The sequence below is a fragment of the Oncorhynchus clarkii genome, chromosome 7, assembly GCF_045791955.1.
Source record: "Oncorhynchus clarkii lewisi isolate Uvic-CL-2024 chromosome 7, UVic_Ocla_1.0, whole genome shotgun sequence".
Taxonomy (NCBI): domain Eukaryota; kingdom Metazoa; phylum Chordata; class Actinopteri; order Salmoniformes; family Salmonidae; genus Oncorhynchus; species Oncorhynchus clarkii.
In genome coordinates, this window is record NC_092153.1 from 78,823,336 (window position 1) to 78,843,733 (window position 20,398).

A 20,398-nucleotide genomic window follows, 5' to 3' on the forward strand; every position below is an offset into this window, starting at 1 on the left:
CAAAATCACAAGCAGCTCTGAGGCCACACAGCTACACTATTAGAAAAAAATGTGAATGTGAAAATGTGATCTAAAACCTCTTTGGCTGCCCCCATAGGATAACACTTTAAAGAACCCCTTTGGGTTCCATGTAGAACCCTTTCCACAGAAGAACCAAAAAGGGTTCTACCTGGAACCAAAAAAGGGTTATTCAATGGGGACAGCCAAAGAACCCCTTTGGAGCCCTTTTTTCTAGGAGTGTAGAGGCAAATAGAGAAGATAAGCTGTCGTGGCTCAGAATCAATAAGCTACATTTCAGAAATAACAAAGTTTCGACAGCCTTCATCAGAATTTAAGGGCTGTGCTGTCATGAGGGTTGCTGTCACGACTCCAACCGAAGGTGGCTCCCCTTCCTGTTCGGGTGGCGCTCGGCGGTCATCGTCACCGGCCTACTAGCTGCCACTGATTATTTTTTCCCCTTTCTGTTTATTGGTTTCACCTGTTTGTGTTTTAGGCTGATTAGTCGGGCTTTATTTACCAGTAGACCTGCCTGCTCTTTGTGCGGGATTGTTTTGTGTAACTTGTGTGCACGTCTGTGGGTTACGTGTTTCCCATTTCGTGGGGTTTGCTGGACAGTTTAAGTCCCCGTGTTTGGGGCATTTGTTTTGTTGTGCGCCCCGCCCCGTGTTTCGTGGGGTTGGCTTATGTTTGTGCATAAAATATAGCGCTACCCTGAACTCTCTGCTTCCTGCGCCTGACTTCTCACCCACTACACCCAGTCCGTTACAGTTGCACAGGACTTTGTGTACTATTTAGAAAAACCCTGCAACCTGCAAATATGAGATACTGTCATCGGCCTTCCATTGTTGCTACCTGTAAAGAACTGTTAAAGTCATTGAGTTTCCCATTGAAGCAACCTAGAAAGACCGGATTCTGTTATGGGGCCTACCATCGTTTCAACCTAGAAAGACCGGATTCTGTTATGGGGCCTACCATTGTTTCAACCTAGAAAGACCAGATACTGTTTTGGGGCCTACCATTGTTTCAACCTAGAAAGACCAGATACTGTTTTGGGGCCTACCATTGTTTCAACCTAGAAAGACCAGATACTGTTTTGTGGCCTACCATTGTTTCAACCTAGAAGACCAGATACTGTTTTGGGGCCTACCATTGTTTCAACCTAGAAAGACCAGATACTGTTTTGGGGCCTACCATTGTTTCAACCTAGAAAGACCAGATACTGTTTTGGGGCCTACCATTGTTTCAACCTAGAAAGACCAGATACTGTTTTGGGGCCTACCATTGTTTCAACCTAGAAATACCAGATACTGTTTTGGGGCCTACCATTGTTTCAACCTAGAAAGACCAGATACTGTTTTGGGGCCTACCATTGTTTCAACCTAGAAAGACCAGATACTGTTTTGGGGCCTACCATTGTTTCAACCTAGAAAGACCAGATACTGTTTTGGGGCCTACCATTGATTCAACCTAGAAAGACCAGATACTGTTTTGGGGCCTACCATTGTTTCAACCTAGAAAGACCAGATACTGTTTTGGGGCCTACCATTGTTTCAACCTAGAAAGACCAGATACTGTTTTGGGGCCTACCATTGTTTCAACTTAGAAAGACCAGATACTGTTTTGGGGCCTACCATTGTTTCAACCTAGAAAGACTGGATACAGTCATGGGTTCTTCCATTGTTTTCCAAGAATTCCCAGGTTTTCTAGAGATCCTGGTTGGAGGATTGTTCATTTTCTACTTATTGCTTCCTGATTCCAGGAATCTTCCAACCAAGATATCTGGAAAACGTAGGAATTTGGGGGAAACGTACCAGAAATTTCCAACACTAGTTGGACCTGCTACTACCATGTGGTCTCCAGTCCACAGTGAGTCTTACCCTGAATGGTTATATGAGATGTGCATATCACCTACACACTTTACAGTGTCCATAGTGAGTATAGTATGCAAGGAGGGGTGAGATGTGAGGCTTGAAGATGTCCTAAAATGTACACCATACATGGGGGGGGGGCTCCACAGTGAGTCTTATTACCCTGAAGGTTTGTCCCAGTCGTCTTCACTGAAGCCCCCGTCACTGAAAGGGTAGTTCTTACTACGGCGGCCCGGGGGTGGGGTGCTGTTCCTTTGCTTGGCACTCCTCCACTCATGGGGGTGCAGGGCAATGCCTGCTGCCTGGTGGATGTAGGTTCCTGCAGAGGAGGGAGGGAGATGGGCCATAAGATAATTAGATAGACACAACATAGAAAGAAAGAGAGAGACAACATGCTCTACACAAAAGAGACAACAAATGGAAGGACCATGAGAAAGAGGTGGATAGGGTATAATAAAACAACAATATTTATATTTTTCAAACTGTATAGGCCTACTGTACCACTGGTCTCCCTATAGACATCCTGTATAGGTCTACTGTACCACTGGCCTCCCTATAGACATCCTGTATAGGCCTACCACTGGTCTCCTTATAGACATCCTGTATAGGTCTACTGTACCACTGGTCTCCCTATAGACATCCTGTATAGGTCTACCACTGGTCTCCTTATAGACATCCTGTATAGGTCTACTGTACCACTGGTCTCCCTATAGACATCCTGTATAGGTCTACCACTGGTCTCCCTATAGACATCCTGTATAGGTCTACCACTGGTCTCCCTATAGACATCCTGTAAAGGTCTACCACTGGTCTCCCTATAGACATCCTGTATAGGTCTACTGTACCACTGGTCTCCCTATAGACATCCTGTATAGGTCTACCACTGGTCTCCCTATAGACATCCTGTATAGGTCTACTGTACCACTGGTCTCCCTATAGACATCCTGTATAGGTCTACCACTGGTCTCCCTATAGACATCCTGTATAGGTCTACTGTACCACTGGTCTCACTATAGACATCCTGTATAGGTCTACCACTGGTCTCCTTATAGACATCCTGTATAGGTCTACTGTACCACTGGTCTCCCTATAGACATCCTGTATAGGTCTACCACTGGTCTCCCTATAGACATCCTGTATAGGTCTACTGTACCACTGGTCTCACTACAGACATCCTGTATAGGTCTACCACTGGTCTCCTTATAGACATCCTGTATAGGTCTACTGTACCACTGGTCTCCCTATAGACATCCTGTATAGGTCTACCACTGGTCTCCCTATAGACATCCTGTAAAGGTCTACCACTGGTCTCACCTTGGCTGCCTTAGCCAGTGTAAATTCCTTAGCCATCCCAGGACTACGTTATAACACCATGTATAAGTCTACCACTAACCCTAGCTTCAACTCTGGCTCTAACCATAACCCTACCACAGATTTCACCATGTCTACCACTAGTCTTTACCTTGGCTTCCGTAGCCCGCGTCGATGCCGGATCCGTCCCAGGACTCCATGGCAGAGTCCACACTGGGTATGGTGGTAGAGTAGATCTCTGACAGCTTGTTGGTCTTCTGAGAGTCTGTCATGTCTGATATGTCCTCGGTGTCACTCAAATCATTCTCCATCTCTCCATCCTTCTTCTTCTCGTCTGCTACTGAGGGAGGAAGAGGGAAAGATCTATTCAGAGAACTGTCTTTGGGGCTTGTCGATACCGCTAATTTACCAACCTTACCAGAATCTTCTGTCAATTTGGTAATTAACAGGTAATCTATGGTAAATTTGGTAATTTATACTTGAATAACTTTAAAAAAGGCTCTCCCTCGCCCTCCCTTTGGCAAATCTGACCATAACTCTATTCTCCTGATTCCTGCGTTCAAGCAAAAACTAAAACAGGTAGTACCAGTAACACGCTCAATAGACTGGAATATGTTCTGTGATTCATCCGATAAAATTGAGTTTACCACATCAGTCACCGGCTTCATTAATAAGTGCATCGATGACATTGACCCCACAGTGACTGTACATTCAGTACACACCCAAACCAGAAGCCACAGGCAACATCCGCACTGAGCTAAAGTTTAGAGCTGCCGCTTTCTAGGAGCCAGACACTAATCTGGATGCTTATAAGAAATCTCACTACGACCTCAGACGAACCATCAAACAGGCAAAGTGTCAATACAGGACTAAGATCGAATCCTACTATGCTCATTGGATGTGGCAGGGCTTGCAAACTATCACGGACTACAAAGGGAAACCCAGCCGCGAGCTGCCCAGTATTAACATTCACTATGGCCGTGGAGCCATCTTGTTGCCCTCCAGTCCTGGTTAAGACCATAACGGCTCATAATAATGTCCGGAATGGAGCAAAAGGAATGGCATCAAACACCTGGAGACCATGTGTTTAATGTACATGATACCATTCCACTGACTCCGCTCCAGTTATTACCATGAGCCCGTTCTCCCCAATTAAGTTGCCACTTATCTCCTGTGGTTAAGACTAACACTGACTCTTTTTATACAATTTTAGACCATTGTGTAAATGTATTTGCCTTACCTGTTTTATAACAGTTTGTCATTCTGTGAATACATACATGTCCTTTGCGTATTAGCATTACCAATTATCACAGATTTCAATATGCTTACTAAAAAAGGTTATTTTGAGTTTGAGCAATGAAAAAACTTTTTAAATGGACAGCCAAAGGCTTGTAGAGGAAGAGAAAAAACTGAGCTTAGAATACCTATTCTGACTCGTGAGCCTGTAAAGCAGCACAATCCTCATGGCCCTGTTGACTTGCAGAATCTAGTCTACCCTGTCTGGTGTGGAGCACACATTTCCCCCCATCAAATGCCTATAGCAACAGTAGACAAGCCAGGCTGTACTATAACAACAATAGATGGGCCAGGCTGGACTATAACAACAGTTGACAGGCCAGGCTGTACTATAGCAACAGTAGACAGGCCAGGCTGTATTATAGCAACAGTAGACAGGCCAGGCTGTACTATAGCAACAGTTGACAGGCCAGGCTGTACTATAGCAACAATAGATGGGCCAGGCTGTACTATAGCAACAGTAGACGGGCCAGGCTGTACTATAGCAACAGTAGACAGGCCAGGCTGTATTATAGCAACAGTAGACAGGCCAGGCTGTACTATAGCAACAGTAGACAGGCCAGGCTGTACTATAACAACAGTAGACGGGCCAGGCTGTACTATAGCAACAATAGATTGGCCAGGCTGTACTATAGCAACAGTAGACAGGCCAGGCTGTACTATAGCAACAATAGATGGGCCAGGCTGTACTATAGCAACAGTAGACGGGCCAGGCTGTACTATAGCAACAGTAGACGGGCCAGGCTGTTCTATAGCAACAGTAGACAGGCCAGGCTGTACTATAGCAACAGTAGACAGGCCAGGCTGTACTATAGCAACAGTAGACAGGCCAGGCTGTACTATAGCAACAATAGATGGGCCAGGCTGTACTATAGCAACAGTAGACGGGCCAGGCTGTACTATAACAACAGTAGACAGGCCAGGCTGGACTATAACAACAGTTGACAGGCCAGGCTGTACTATAACAACAGTAGACAGGCCAGGCTGTACTATAGCAACAGTAGACAGGCCAGGCTGTATTATAGCAACAGTAGACAGGCCAGGCTGTACTATAGCAACAGTAGACAGGCCAGGCTGTACTATAGCAACATTAGACAGGCCAGGTTGTACTATAACAACAGTAGACAGGCCAAGGTGTACAAGCACATTTCCAGATATCATCAGCCGTTATACAATCAGGGCAAGGCAGAGGACAGCAAGTGCTTTGCAGTGTTGATTTTCTATGACATTTGAATGTGCATCAGATGGCAACAAGATCATACTGTACAGCAATTTCATCAGGTAACATGAATACAAAGCCGGCGAGAGGTGGTTAGAATGGGATGGGAGGCCAAAAGACAGTGTAACCAATAGAGAGTCAGAGTTGCGAGAGACAGAACAAACATTATCTGTCCCACGGTCAGGTCAACAAGCAAGTTCATAGTCAATAAAGCAAACAGGAGTCACGAAGTAAACAGCATAAAGCACAAGAAAAAAGCAAAATGGCTTGGGACTAGCTATTGTAAGTTCAAAGAGTCACTCTCCCCAACAAAAAAACATGAGAGAGTAGCGTTCTATGAGTCCAGTAGGCTATACAAATTTAATTCAAGAAAATAAATAAATAGCAGGCCTTCGCTAGTTAATAAAAGTGTTTCTGAGTAAAGCTCACATAATATGATTCACAAGTTATTTAGCCTACATAAAATGCAGATTAGTCCAAAGATCAGAAAATAATATGTATAACAATTCAGATGAGTCGAAAGCTCGGGGAAGAGGGGGGAGTGTGGCAGGGGTACCTGTACCAGACAGTGGGAGACAGGCCAGGGCAGACAGTGGGAGACAGGCCAGGGCAGACAGTGGGAGACAGGCCAGGGCAGACAGTGGGAGACAGGCCAGGGCAGACGTAGGAGTCACACCTGCTTGGGAATAGCTTTTGTCGGGAGGCTGAGTAGGAGAGGAGGCGTTCAACCTTATCAGACCAGTGTGGGTTGGAGCAGATGAAGTGTCCGAATTGGAAAAGCTAAATGAAAAACGTTGGGCTAAGACAAAACCAAGACACAGGTATAAAACTGCTAAATTCCAAAGCCAGATCAAAGGACAATTAAAGTAAAAAATAAAAAGGTAAATTCTGTTCCAGCAGCGTACTTCACATGGGCCTTAGACACTATCGACCACGCACAACTTCTACACTCTCTAAGCAGACTAGGCACTTCAAAGCATCTGGCTCTTAATCCGCAGCTACTGCATCAAACAGTCAGTACCGGCTGGGGTCCCCCAAGGCAGAGACCTAGCCCCACTCCTGTTTGTTCTCTGCACTAGACAAACATGATGCCATCTAGTGTTGAACCCATCGAGTATGTTGATGATCTGACCCTTTCTGAACATCTCTCTACCAGGCCAGATGCAGCATGGGGTCAGACAAACTGCCTCACAGCCAATGCACTTAAAACCAAAGACATGGTTATTATCTTCAGGAAGCCTCAAAACAGATGGACTCCTCCTCCTGTTGTCCTGAACGGCAAGGCAGTGGAACGTGTGGAAACCTTTAAGCTCCTTGGGGTGCAGCTCTCCTATGACCTCTCATGGGATGCCCAGGTCAGATACGTGCTGAAGAGGTCCCAGGCCAGGAGCGCTGGTCTTCAGATGTTCTGACCCACACATACAGTACCAGTCAAAGGTTTGGACACACCTGCTCATTCCAGAGTTTTTCTTTATTTTTTAAACTATTTTCTACATTGTAGAATAATAGTGAAGACATCAAAACTATGAAATAACACATATGGAAGCAAAGAAGTAGTAAGCAAAGAAGTGTTAAACTATTATTTGCCTTGATGACAGCTTTGCACACTCTTGGCATATAGTAAAAATAAAGAAAAACCCTTGAATGAGTAGGTTTGTCCAAACTTTTGACTGGTACTGTATATGACATTTACCTGTCCTTGAATATGCTTCACCTGTCTTGGAACATGATCATCTGTCTTGGAATATGATTCACCTGTTTGGACAGATCTCCCAAAGCTCCTGATGACAGACATGGAAGGCCTTCAGAGAAGATCATGAATACCCTATGACTCATTCCCTAGGCTGGAGGCAAAAAGAGACGAGGCCACAAGATGAGAGTTCACTTGTCTACTGAAGGAGGGGACCCATCCATTTTTCTAGGCTCTGACCACAAAACCAACCCACAGCCAATCAGCAGCACAACAAGACACCAGCTGAACTTTCTGCCTACAGCGTAAAGACTGACCCTGTAGTGTAGCTGTGGTAATTTCTTCAATTCGCAACTGGAATGTTCAAAGAAATCTGAACTTTTAACCCAAAAATAAATCACTTTTTAGATAACTAGTGTGTTTTTATGTACACTACCGTTCAAAAGTTTGGGGTCACTTAGAAATGTCCTTGTTTTTGAAAGAAAAGCACATTTGTTGTTCATTAAAACAACATAACATTGATCAGAAATACAGGGCAGACATTGTTAATGTTGTAAATGACTATTGTAGCTGAACAAGAGGACACATACATTAGAGTGTCTAGTTTGAGAAAAAGAGAAAGCCCTCAACTGGCAGCTTCATTAAATAGTACCCGCAAAACACCAGCCTTAACATCAACAGTGAAGAGGCGACTTCGGGACGCTGACCTTCTAGGCAGAGTTGCAAAGAAAAAGCCACATCTCAGACTGGCCAATAAAAAGAAAAGATTAAGATGGGCAAAAGAACACAGACACTGGACAGAGGAACTCTGCCTAGAAGGCCAGCATCCCGGAGTCGCCTCTTCACTGTTGACGTTGAGACTGGTGTTTTGCGGGTACTATTTAATGAAGCTGCCAGTTGAGGACTTGTGAGGCGTCTGTTTCTCAAACTAGACATTCTAATGTACTTGTCCTCTTGCTCAGTTGTGCACCGAGGCCTCCCACTCCTCTTTCTATTCTGGTTAGAGACAGTTTGCGCTGTTCTGTGAAGGGAGTAGTACACAGTGTTGTACGAGATCTTCAGTTTCTTGGCAATTTCTCGCATGGAATAGCCTTCATTTCTTAGAACAAGAATAGACTGAAAAGTTTCAGAAGAAAGTACTTTGTTTCTGGTCATTTGAGCCTGTTGTCAAACCCACAAATGCTGATGCTCCAGATACTCAACTAGTCTAAAGAAGGCCATTTGTATTGCTTCTGCACTATAATTTTCAGCTGTGCTAACATAATTGCAAAAGGATTTTCTAATGATCAATTAGCTAATCCAATTTTATAATTTTAAGATGCTAACACAACGTGCCATTGGAGCACAGGAGTGATGGTTGCTAAAAATGGGCCTCTGTACACCTATGTAGATATTCCATTAAAAATCAGCTGCTTCCAGCTACAATAGTCATTTACAACATTAACAACGTCTACACTGTATTTCTGAGCAATTTGATGTTATTTTAATGGACAAAAATGTTTGCTTTTCTTTCAAAAACAAGGACATTTCTAAGTGACCCCCAACTTTTGAATGATAGTGTACATGTATTGAATCTTATTTTACATGTGATAAGGCCACATAGACGGTCAGAGATAATTAGACACTTTAAAAAAATATATATATGTTTTAATCTGAAGTACCCAAAAAGGCCACTAGGAGTCATCTTGTAAAATTAAACCTTGAAAGCTAACAAAATTCTGGTAGTTTACTGGCAAATGTTGAAGTGTCCATTACAGTTTTTTTTCAATTGCTAACATGCATTGGTCAAAACTGAAGTCACATTGTCAAAACGCTTCACACAGTCAGCGAAACAGAAGTGTATGTGGACCAAACTGTGAATCATTTTTCATTGTTTCACACAAAATGCATTCAATGACCACATTCTCTGAAATCCATTAACTCGGTCCTCATTCATACTCCACCACCAGTAAAACTATATATTCGCAGCACACGTTTTCAAATGCTAACACACTGTTTCCAAAACTGTTAAAAACACATTCAAAACAGAATGATGGCAAATGTCGTGCATTTCTGCAGTAACCAGACTGAAATAGATAGAAAATCTCAGCAGAATATTTAAACATTCCAAACACAGCTGATTGCAGTTTCAGCGGAAAGCCGACCCAAGTGTCCTGTTTTTAGTCTCGTTACCAAACAGACAAAAGAGGACGGATTTGAAATGATTTAGTATGGAAACATGGATCAAGGAAGACAGGTTGGTGGGAAAAGAAGAGTGCCAGGGAGAGGGAGAATGTGTGAAGGACAAAGGAGAGGAAGAGATAAGGGCAACAATTATTGACCATGTTGTAAACCATGCTGTAAACCATGTTGTAAACTGTTGTAAACCATGTTGTAAATCATGTTGTAAACCATGTTGTAAATCATGTTGTAAACTGTTGTAAACCATGTTGTAAACCATGTTGTAAACTGTTGTAAACCATGTTGTAAAACATGTTGTAAACCATGTTGTAAACTGTTGTAAACCATGCTGTAAACCATGTTGTAAACCATGCTGTAAACTATGTTGTAAACCATGTTGTAAACTATGTTGTAAATCATGTTGTAAACCATGCTGTAAACTATGCTGTAAAACATGTTGTAAACCATGCTGTAAACCATGTTGTAAATCATGTTGTAAACCATGTTGTAAACCATGTTGTAAACCATGCTGTAAACCATGTTGTAAACAATGATGTAAACTATGTTGAAAACCATGTTGTAAACCATGCTGTAAACTATGTTGTAAACCATGTTGTAAACCATGCTGTAAACTATGTTGTAAACCATGTTGTAAACCATGCTGTAAACTATGCTGTAAACCATGTTATAAACCATGTTGTAAACCATGTTGTAAACTGTTGTAAACTGTTGTAAACCATGCTGTAAACCATGTTGTAAACCATGTTGTAAACCATGTTGTAAACCATGTTGTAAACTGTTGTAAACTGTTGTAAACCATGCTGTAAACCATGTTGTAAACCATGTTGTAAAACTTGTTGTAAAACATGTTGTAAACCATGCTGTAAACCATGTTGTAAATCATGTTGTAAACCATGTTGTAAACCATGTTGTAAACCATGTTGTAAACCATGCTGTAAACCATGTTGTAAACAATGCTGTAAACTATGTTGTAAACCATGTTGTAAACCATGCTGTAAACTATGTTGTAAACCATGTTGTAAACCATGCTGTAAACTATGTTGTAAACCATGTTGTAAACCATGCTGTAAACTATGCTGTAAACCATGTTATAAACCATGTTGTAAACCATGTTGTAAACTGTTGTAAACTGTTGTAAACCATGCTGTAAACCATGTTGTAAACCATGTTGTAAACCATGTTGTAAACCATGTTGTAAACTGTTGTAAACTGTTGTAAACTGTTGTAAACCATGTTGTAAATCATGTTGTAAACCATGTTGTAAACCATGTTGTCAACCATGTTGTAAACCATTTTGTAAACCATGCTGTAAACCATGCTGTAAACCATATTGTAAATCATGTTGTAAACCATGTTGTAAACTGTTGTAAACCATGTTGTAAACCATGTTGTAAACTTTTGTAAACCCTTGTTGTAAACCATGTTGTAAACCATGTTGTAAACCATGTTGTAAACCATGTTGTAAACTGTTGTAAATCATGTTGTAAACCATGTTGTAAACCATGTTGTAAACCATGTTGTAAACCATGTTGTAAACTGTTGTAAACCATGTTGTAAACCATGTTGTAAACCATGTTGTGAACCATGTTGTAAACTGTTGTAAACTCTGTTGTAAACCATGTTGTAAACTGTTGTAAACCATGTTGTAAACCATGTTGTAAACCATGTTGTGAACCATGTTGTAAACTGTTGTAAACTGTTGTAAACCATGTTGTAAACTGTTGTAAATCATGTTGTAAACCATGTTGTAAACTGTTGTAAACCATGCTGTAAACTATGTTGTAAAACATGTTGTAAACCATGCTGTAAACCATGTTGTAAACCATGTTGTAAACCATGTTGTAAACCATGTTGTAAACTGTTGTAAACCATGTTGTAAACCATGTTGTAAACTGTTGTAAACCATGTTGTAAACTATGGTCTCTCTTTGAGAGATGCCGGTTTAAGGGTGCAACCAACCAGCCATCAATAGTACGAATTTTCCGGCAAAACCACATGTGAGATGTGCATCCGTCAATGATAATTGAACTACATATTACAGTACAATACAGCATAGTCACATTTTTACATGTACTGACATTTCGAAATATATTGATTGTTTTGTGTATTTCAGTAGGATCCAAAGGTTGCCTCCCACAGGAGGGAGAGGCAGAATATTATCAGATGCGCAGGAAATTGCCATTGTTGACATAGTAATTGTCAACATTGCAATAAAACTGCGGGAAATTCGGGACAGAGTGCTGGCAGACAATATCACTTTTGGGAATGTGAATACGGTCAGCACAACGACAATTGCCAGAGTCCTAGAGAAACCTCAAACAAGGATGAAGCAGATGTACACTGTACCCTTTGAGAGAAACGGTGAACATGTGAAAGAACTCTGGTATGAATATGTCCAGCTAAGATGCCTGTTCAATAACCAAACAGGGTACAAACACAGCTATACATAATGTAAAGTACTGTGAAACTGTGGATTTACTGTATTTTAGAGAGTAATGGAGATGGAAGCCAGGCAAACTGCACATACATTCATCTTTGTGGATGACGCTGGATTCAACCTGGCAAAAACACGCCGCATGTGAATAAATGTGATTGGACAGAGAGCAACAGTGGATGTCCCAGGCCAGAGAGGAGCTAACATCACAATGGGTGCAGCACCGTCCAATGATGGTTTGCTGTTACACAAACCACTCATTGGCCCCTACAATACAGAGAGGCTCAGATATTTTCTGGATGACCTGCATTATCGACTTGTACCAGCGGAGGAGAGAGGGGCAAGAAACTCCCCAACCTTCGTTGTTGTGTGGGATAATGTGGCATTCCACCACTCTGCTGCAGTCACAGACTGGTTTGCTGCACATCCCAGGGTGTCAGTACTGTTCCTGCCTCCATACTCCCCTTCCTAAACCCCTTAGAGGAGTTTTTCTCTGCGTAGAGGTGGAAGGTTACACATGACCAGATGTCCTTACTGGATGTCATGAATGCCAGGGTGTGGAGACACTTCTAAAGACTGCCAGGGTGTGGAGACACTTCTCCTGAAGACTGGCAGGGTGTGGAGACACTTCTCCTAAAGACTGCCAGGGTGTGGAGACACTTCTCCTGAAGACTGCCAGGGTGTGGAGACACTTCTCCTGAAGACTGGCAGGGTGTGGAGACACTTCTCCTGAAGACTGCCAGGGTGTGGAGACACTTCTCCTGAAGACTGGCAGGGTGTGGAGACACTTCTCCTGAAGACCGCCAGGGTGTGGAGACACTTCTCCTAAAAACTGCCAGGGTGTGGAGACACTTCTCCTGAAGACTGCCAGGGTGTGGAGACACTTCTCCTGAAGACTGGCAGGGTGTGGATACACTTCTCCTAAAAACTGCCAGGGTGTGGAGACACTTCTCCTGAAGACTGGCAGGGTGTGGAGACACTTCTCCTAAAGACTGCCAGGGTGTGGAGACACTTCTCCTAAAAACTGCCAGGGTGTGGAGACACTTCTCCTGAAGACTGGCAGGGTGTGGTGACACTTTGCCTGAAGACTGCCAGGGTGTGGAGACACTTCTCCTGAAGACTGGCAGGGTGTGGAGACACTTCTCCTAAAGACTGCCAGGGTGTGGAGACACTTCTCCTGAAGACTGGCAGGGTGTGGAGACACTTCTCCTGAAGACTGCCAGGGTGTGGAGACACTTCTCCTGAAGACTGGCAGGGTGTGGAGACACTTCTGCTGAAGACCGCCAGGGTTGGATTAGAAATTCCAGAGACACTTTCCAAGATGCATCGCCAGAGAAGATGTAAGATGTGATGTTGATGAGAACTTGTGGCCAAATGCAGGAGAGAGGGAGAACTAGAACTCTCACAGAACTGTACAATATGAGTGATTATACTATACATGTTGATGAGAACTGGAACCCTCACAGTACTGTACAGTATGAATGACTATACATGTTGATGAGAACTGGAACCCTCACAGTACTGTACAGTATGAGTGATTATACTAGACATGTTGATGAGAACTAGAACCCTCACAGTACCGTACAGTATGAGTGATTATACTATACATGTTGATGAGAACTAGAACCCTCACAGTACTGTACAGTATGAGTGATTATACTATACATGTTGATGAGAACCAGAACCCTCACAGTACTGTACAGTATGAGTGACTATACTATACATGTTGATGAGAACCAGAACCCTCACAGTACTGTACAGTATGAATGACTATACTATACATGTTGATGAGAACTGGAACCCTCACAGTACTGTACAGTATGAGTGATTATACTATACATGTTGATGAGAACTGGAACCCTCACAGTACTGTACAGTATGAGTGATTATACTAGACATGTTGATGAGAACTAGAACCCTCACAGTACCGTACAGTATGAGTGATTAAACATGTTGATGAGAACCAGAACCCTCACAGTACCGTACAGTATGAGTGATTATACTATACATGTTGATGAGAACTAGAACCCTCACAGTACTGTACAGTATGAGTGATTATACATAGTGATGAGAACTAGAACCCTCACAGTACTGTACAGTATGAGTGACTATACTATACATGTTGATGAGAACCAGAACCCTCACAGTACTGTACAGTATGAGTGATTATACTATACATGTTGATGAGAACTAGAACCCTCACAGTACTGTACAGTATGAGTGATTATACTAGACATGTTGATGAGAACTAGAACCCTCACAGTACTGTACAGTATGAGTGATTATACATGTTGATGAGAACTAGAACCCTCACAGTACTGTACAGTATGAGTGATTATACTAGACATGTTGATGAGAACCAGAACCCTCACAGTACTGTACAGTATGAGTGATTATACTAGACATGTTGATGAGAACCAGAACCCTCACAGTACTGTACAGTATGAGTGATTATACTAGACATGTTGATGAGAACCAGAACCCTCACAGTACTGTACAGTATGAGTGATTATACTATACATGTTGATGAGAACTAGAACCCTCACAGTACTGTACAGTATGAGTGATTATACTAGACATGTTGATGAGAACTAGAACCCTCACAATACCGTACAGTATGAGTGACTATACTATACATGTTGATGAGAACTAGAACCCTCACAGTACCGTACAGTATGAGTGATTATACATGTTGATGAGAACTAGAACCCTCACAGTACCGTACAGTATGAGTGATTATACTAGACATGTTGATGATGATGTTATTTTAATAATACTAATAAATATTTATTATTTCAGGAATACGTTTTTTATTTGAACTTTTTAGTAAATTACGGTATTCAAAGATATACAGTTTTTACCCCCAAGCCATAAGACTCCTGAACAGATCATCAAATGGCTACTGGGACTATTTGCATTGTTGTCATACGTCTGTCCAAGGGTGGGAGGAAAATAGCAGACCTTGGTCATAAGTCAAATACTTTCAAATAGACAGTACATTATGAATCTGAAATACGTGAAAGCACCGGGGATGCTCTTGATTTAGCTTGGCGTTCTTTTGGCACGTTCCGGATTATTCCATTGGTTTCACTGTACTAAATCCAGCACAGCTCGTGTATTGGAAAGTATCTGAGACCTGTGTTTGACCTTGCTAGGTCTGGAAAATGTATGCCGTAGTCTATTTGTTTATTTGTCAGGGCAAATGCCACAACAACACCCATTGCACAAACATTGCACAACCACAACAACAACCACTGCACGCTAGTCAGCTACACAGTTTACTTCTACGCAACAACAAAAAAAGTTTCCATCTCTGCCTGTGGTTCCTTCTAATGTAATGACAATCAGCATGTCATAAACAACCTTTGATTTACCAGCAGACGACTGCATTACAGCCTTAACTGTTTGTCCATGGAAACATTTTAATGTGATCATACATCATACTAATTTCTAAGCGGATCATTTTATTTAAACTCAGAGAAATGATCAAAGTGCCCAACGCTGAAAACAGTTCAGTTGTTTTCCTTCATTGTACATATTGATTATTGTGTGGTTTTATGGGGAGTAAAACCTCAGAACCACATAGACCTCATAGCACATTAATTAGAAAGATGAGCTGTTAGGGAATTCTCTAAGACAACTAACAGTATGTATCTGTTGGACAGTGTTGGAGCCTGGACAGAGGAGGCAGAGGCCACATTGTTCTGTAGAAGCCAGAGCCGCAGTTGGTGCCAGCAGCACTCAGCTAGCCAGCTACAGCAGCACTCAGCTAGCCAGCTACAGCAGCACTCAGCTAGCCAGCTACAGCAGCACTCAACTAGCCAGCTACAGCATCCCCCAGCTAACCAGCCAGCTACAGCATCCCTGAGTTAGCCAGCCAGCTACAGCATCCCTCAGCTAGCCAGCCAGCTACAACATCACTCAGCTAGCCAGCCAGCTACAGCAGCACTCAGCTAGGCAGCTGTATCAGATTCACCAACCCTGCCTGGATTTATGTCTTTGTCAGTTTGTTTAAATGTCAAACTACAAATGGCTTGTTACGTCTCAGATGTCCTCAAACTGTTTACCCCTTGAGGGTGTATGTCTCCTACGTCTCCTACTATGCAAATGTAGAGGACGTACAGTCCTGGCAAGGTACATTTAAGATGGTGGCTACGGGTATTTGGCTAGCGGTATTCGGCTGAAAAGCAGAAACATTTGTGTACACTATCCCCGATGCAGAGAAAATATTTGTAAAACAATCCCGCTTTATGCAGCATCTTTTTGAGTGCGGCGCCAATCACACCTTTTATTGTCTGACTTTAGGGGTTTTATGCCCCAGACAAGCTTCTGGGAGATGATCCCCTTTTGATTAGGCGCAGGCTGACACCAGGCTGACACCAGGCTGACACTAGGCTGACACCAGACACCAGGCTGACACTAGACACCAGGCTGACACCAGGCTGACACCAGAGACCAGGCTGACACCAGGCTGACACCAGACACCAGGCTGACACTAGACACCAGGCTGACACCAGGCTGACACCAGAGACCAGGCTGACACCAGGCTGACACCAGAGACCAGGCTGACACCAGACACCAAATCAAATCAAATTTATTTATATAGCCCTTCGTACATCAGCTGATATCTCAAAGTGCTGTACAGAAACCCAGCCTAAAACCCCAAACAGCAAGCAATGCAGGTTTAGAAGCACGGTGGCTAGGAAAAACTCCCTAGAAAGGCCAAAACCACCAGGCTGACACCAGAGACCAGGCTGACACCAGACACCAGGCTGACACCAGGCTGACACCAGAGACCAGGCTGACACCAGAGACCAGGCTGACACCAGACACCAGGCTGACACCAGGCTGACACCAGGCTGACACCAGAGACCAGGCTGACACCAGACACCAGGCTGACACCAGGCTGACACCAGAGACCAGGCTGACACCAGGCTGACACCAGGCTGACACCAGAGACCAGGCTGACACCAGAGACCAGGCTGACACCAGAGACCAGGCTGACACCAGGCTGACACCAGACACCAGGCTGACACCAGACACCAGGCTGACACCAGAGACCAGGCTGACACCAGACACCAGGCTGACACCAGACACCAGGCTGACACCAGAGACCAGGCTGACACCAGACACCAGGCTGACACCAGAGACCAGGCTGACACCAGGCTGACACCAGACACCAGGCTGACACCAGACACCAGGCTGACACCAGAGACCAGGCTGACACCAGACACCAGGCTGACACCAGACACCAGGCTGACCCCTGGCTGACACCAGGCTGACACCAGAGGAAGGCCCAAACATGTTGGGAAATCAAGAAAAAATATATACAGTATTTCACAAAAGTGAGTACATCCCCCTGTAAATATTTGAGTATATCTTTTCATGTGACAACACTGAAGAAATGACATTTTACTCACTTTTGTTGCCAGCGGTTTAGACATTAATGGCTGTGTTGAGTTATTGAGGGGACAGCAAATTTACACTGTTATACAAGCTGTACACTCACTACTTTACATTGTAGCGAAGTGTCATTTCTTCAGTGTTGTCACGTGAAAAGATATACTCAAATATTTACAAAAATGTGAGGGTTGTACTCACTTTTGCGATATACTGTGTATATATATATTTAGATTTTATTGTCACATACCCAGCATAGGTACAGGGTCAACCATAGTAGTATGATAGGTGCAATGTAATGTGTTGCTGTACAGGGTCTGTCATAGTAGTATGATAGGTGTTGTTGTACAGGGTCCGTCATAGTAGTATGATAGGTGTTGTTGTACAGGGTCCGTCATAGTAGCATGATAGGTGCAGTATAATGTGTTGTTTTACAGGGTCAGTCATAGTAGTATGATAGGTGTTGTTGTACAGGGTCAGTCATAGTAGTATGAGAGGTGTTGTTGTTCAGGGTCAGTCATAGTAGTACAGCACCCCTGGAGTAAATTAGAGTTAAGTGCCTTGCTCACATAATTCAAACCAGCAATCTTTCGGTTACTGGCTACGCTACCTGCCACCATTACCTTCCTTGCCACCTCTACTGTAATACCTGTATCATCAGCAATGATGAGGAGTCTTTCCTGCTTGCTCTTTGAGGTCTAGGCTGGGTTACTTTTTAAAGATGATGATGAGTCTTTCCTGCTTGCTCTTTGAGGTCTAGGCTGGGTTACTGTAAAAGATGATGAGGAGTCTTTCCTGCTTGCTCTTTCAGGTCTAGGCTGGGTTACTATAAAAGATGATGAGGAGTCTTTCCTGCTTGCTCTTTCAGGTCTAGGCTGGGTTACTGTAAAAGATGATGAGGAGTCTTTCCTGCTTGCTCTTTCAGGTCTAGGCTGGGTTACTGTAAAAGATGATGAGGAGTCTTTCCTGCTTGCTCTTTCAGGTCTAGGCTGGGTTACTGTAAAAGATGATGAGGAGTCCTTCCTGCTTGCTTTTTCAGGTCTAGGCTGGGTTACTGTAAAATATGATGAGGAGTCTTTCCTGCTTGCTCTTTCAGGTCTAGGCTGGGTTACTGTAAATATGATGAGGAGTCTTTCCTGCTTGCTCTTTCAGGTCTAGGCTGGGTTACTGTAAAAGATGATGAGGAGTCCTTCCTTCTTGCTCTTTCAGGTCTAGGCTGGGTTACTGTAAAAGATGATGAGGAGTCTTTCCTGCTTGCTCTTTCAGGTCTAGGCTGGGTTACTGTAAAAGATGATGAGGAGTCCTTCCTGCTTGCTCTTTCAGGTCTAGGCTGGGTTACTGTAAAAGATGATGAGGAGTCTTTCCTGCTTGCTCTTTCAGGTCTAGGCTGGGTTACTGTAAAAGATGATGAGGAGTCTTTCCTGCTTGCTCTTTCAGGTCTAGGCTGGGTTACTGTAAAAGATGATGAGGAGTCTTTCCTGCTTGCTCTTTGAGGTCTAGGCTGGGTTACTGTAAAAGCCCTTTGTGACAGCTGCTGTTATAAAAAACGGCTTTTATTAATGAACTCGATTGATTGATTTTGTGAACACTTACTGTCGACCTGTTTTTTGATCTTGAGTGTGACCGTCTCCCCGGCCATCTGTAGCAGGTGAATGGCCTCGCTGAGCGGCTTTCCCTTCAGACTGACACTGTTGATAGCCAGGATACGATCTCCCACATGGATGGCTCCGGTCCTACGGGGAAGACGACATGTTAAATGGTGTCAGGGTCTCAGAGTAGGAAAGCTGATCCAGGATCATAATAATGTCTTTTAGATCATGATGAATAAGATTCTATAGAAAGCAGGGAACCGGATTCTAGATCAGTATAAATTATTATGGGTCCTGGAATGTTGACAAATAGCTTAAGTGGGACCAGCCAGGTCGTTTTTCATGATAACGTGACCTGACCAGGAAAATCTCTAGTCAGGAAATACTTGGTGGGAAAACTCCAGGCCCTACTTTATGGAGATGGTAAATTAGAGAGGATTTATTTGATGGCAGTACTGTAATATAATTGTGCCTATAAGATGGATCATGATGATTTGTCATGCCTCCTGTTTAACCCATCCAACATACCTAATGATTTAATGTAATCAATTGTTTTCATAGGTACAATCCCTTTACTAAAAGAGATCCTGTTTAAAAAACATTAGTTGTTTATATAACAGCTGTAAACATGCAGAATAGCTTTGCCCGTTAAGTTGACCCAAAAGTCCTACTCTGGTAGAAATGAAAACAGATTCCCTTATCTGGTTAGATATACACAAACATATGAGTCAAGATGTGAGCGTGTGCCAATGAGTCAGAAGCTGCAGGAACAGCGATCATGATCGAGGTCAAACAATGATAAGCCTTTGTCTGTCTGTCTGTCTGTCTGTCTGTCTGTCTGTCTGTCTGTCTGTCTGTATGTCTGTCTGTCTGTCTGTCTGTGATCTCTGACGAGGCGATACGATAGAGCCTCCACTCTGTTGACGCTATAAACAGACCTGGGTTAAAGAAGTATTTGTTTTCTATCGAATATTTAGAGTGTTGGATTCAGGACGCTTTGGGGTTTGCACTTTTGGGGACTATTCTATTGGTTACATTGCACCAGAAAAGCTCAATCAAGTGCAGCTGAAGTATGAAATATTTCAAAATACTATTTGAAACCAGGTCTACACCAAAAAACAGGACAAATAATATAAATAAACTTAAATGAATGTTGATCAAAATGTACATAAGCAAGCGGAACGGGACTGGTGTTGACCTGGGTTCAAATAGTATTTGAAATAATTTCAAATACTTTTATCTGGGCTTGTTTGAGCGTGTCTGATGCAATGGAACCAATATAATTGTAAACCCCGCCCATCTGGCACTCCAGGCAGGCTAAAGCAAACACTAATACATTTTGAATACTATTTGAACCCAAGTCTGTGACTGGTGGTCTGTATGAGAACAGAATGCTATGAGTAGTGTAGA

The 20,398-nt window shown here is 43.1% G+C and overlaps 1 protein-coding gene across 1 annotated transcript in view; it reads right to left on the reverse strand.

Annotated features, from left to right (window-relative positions):
• The window catches only part of LOC139412688 (glutamate receptor-interacting protein 2-like), a gene marked incomplete at its 5' end in the record, with an annotated part of 110,889 nt that overhangs the window by 21,378 nt on the left and 69,113 nt on the right, over nt 1-20,398 (reverse strand). The window contains 3 exons of the mRNA XM_071159349.1: nt 2,031-2,187; nt 3,331-3,519; nt 18,993-19,132. Coding sequence (XP_071015450.1) covers nt 2,031-2,187; nt 3,331-3,519; nt 18,993-19,132 — 486 coding nt within the window. The remainder of the gene's footprint in view (nt 1-2,030; nt 2,188-3,330; nt 3,520-18,992; nt 19,133-20,398) is intronic.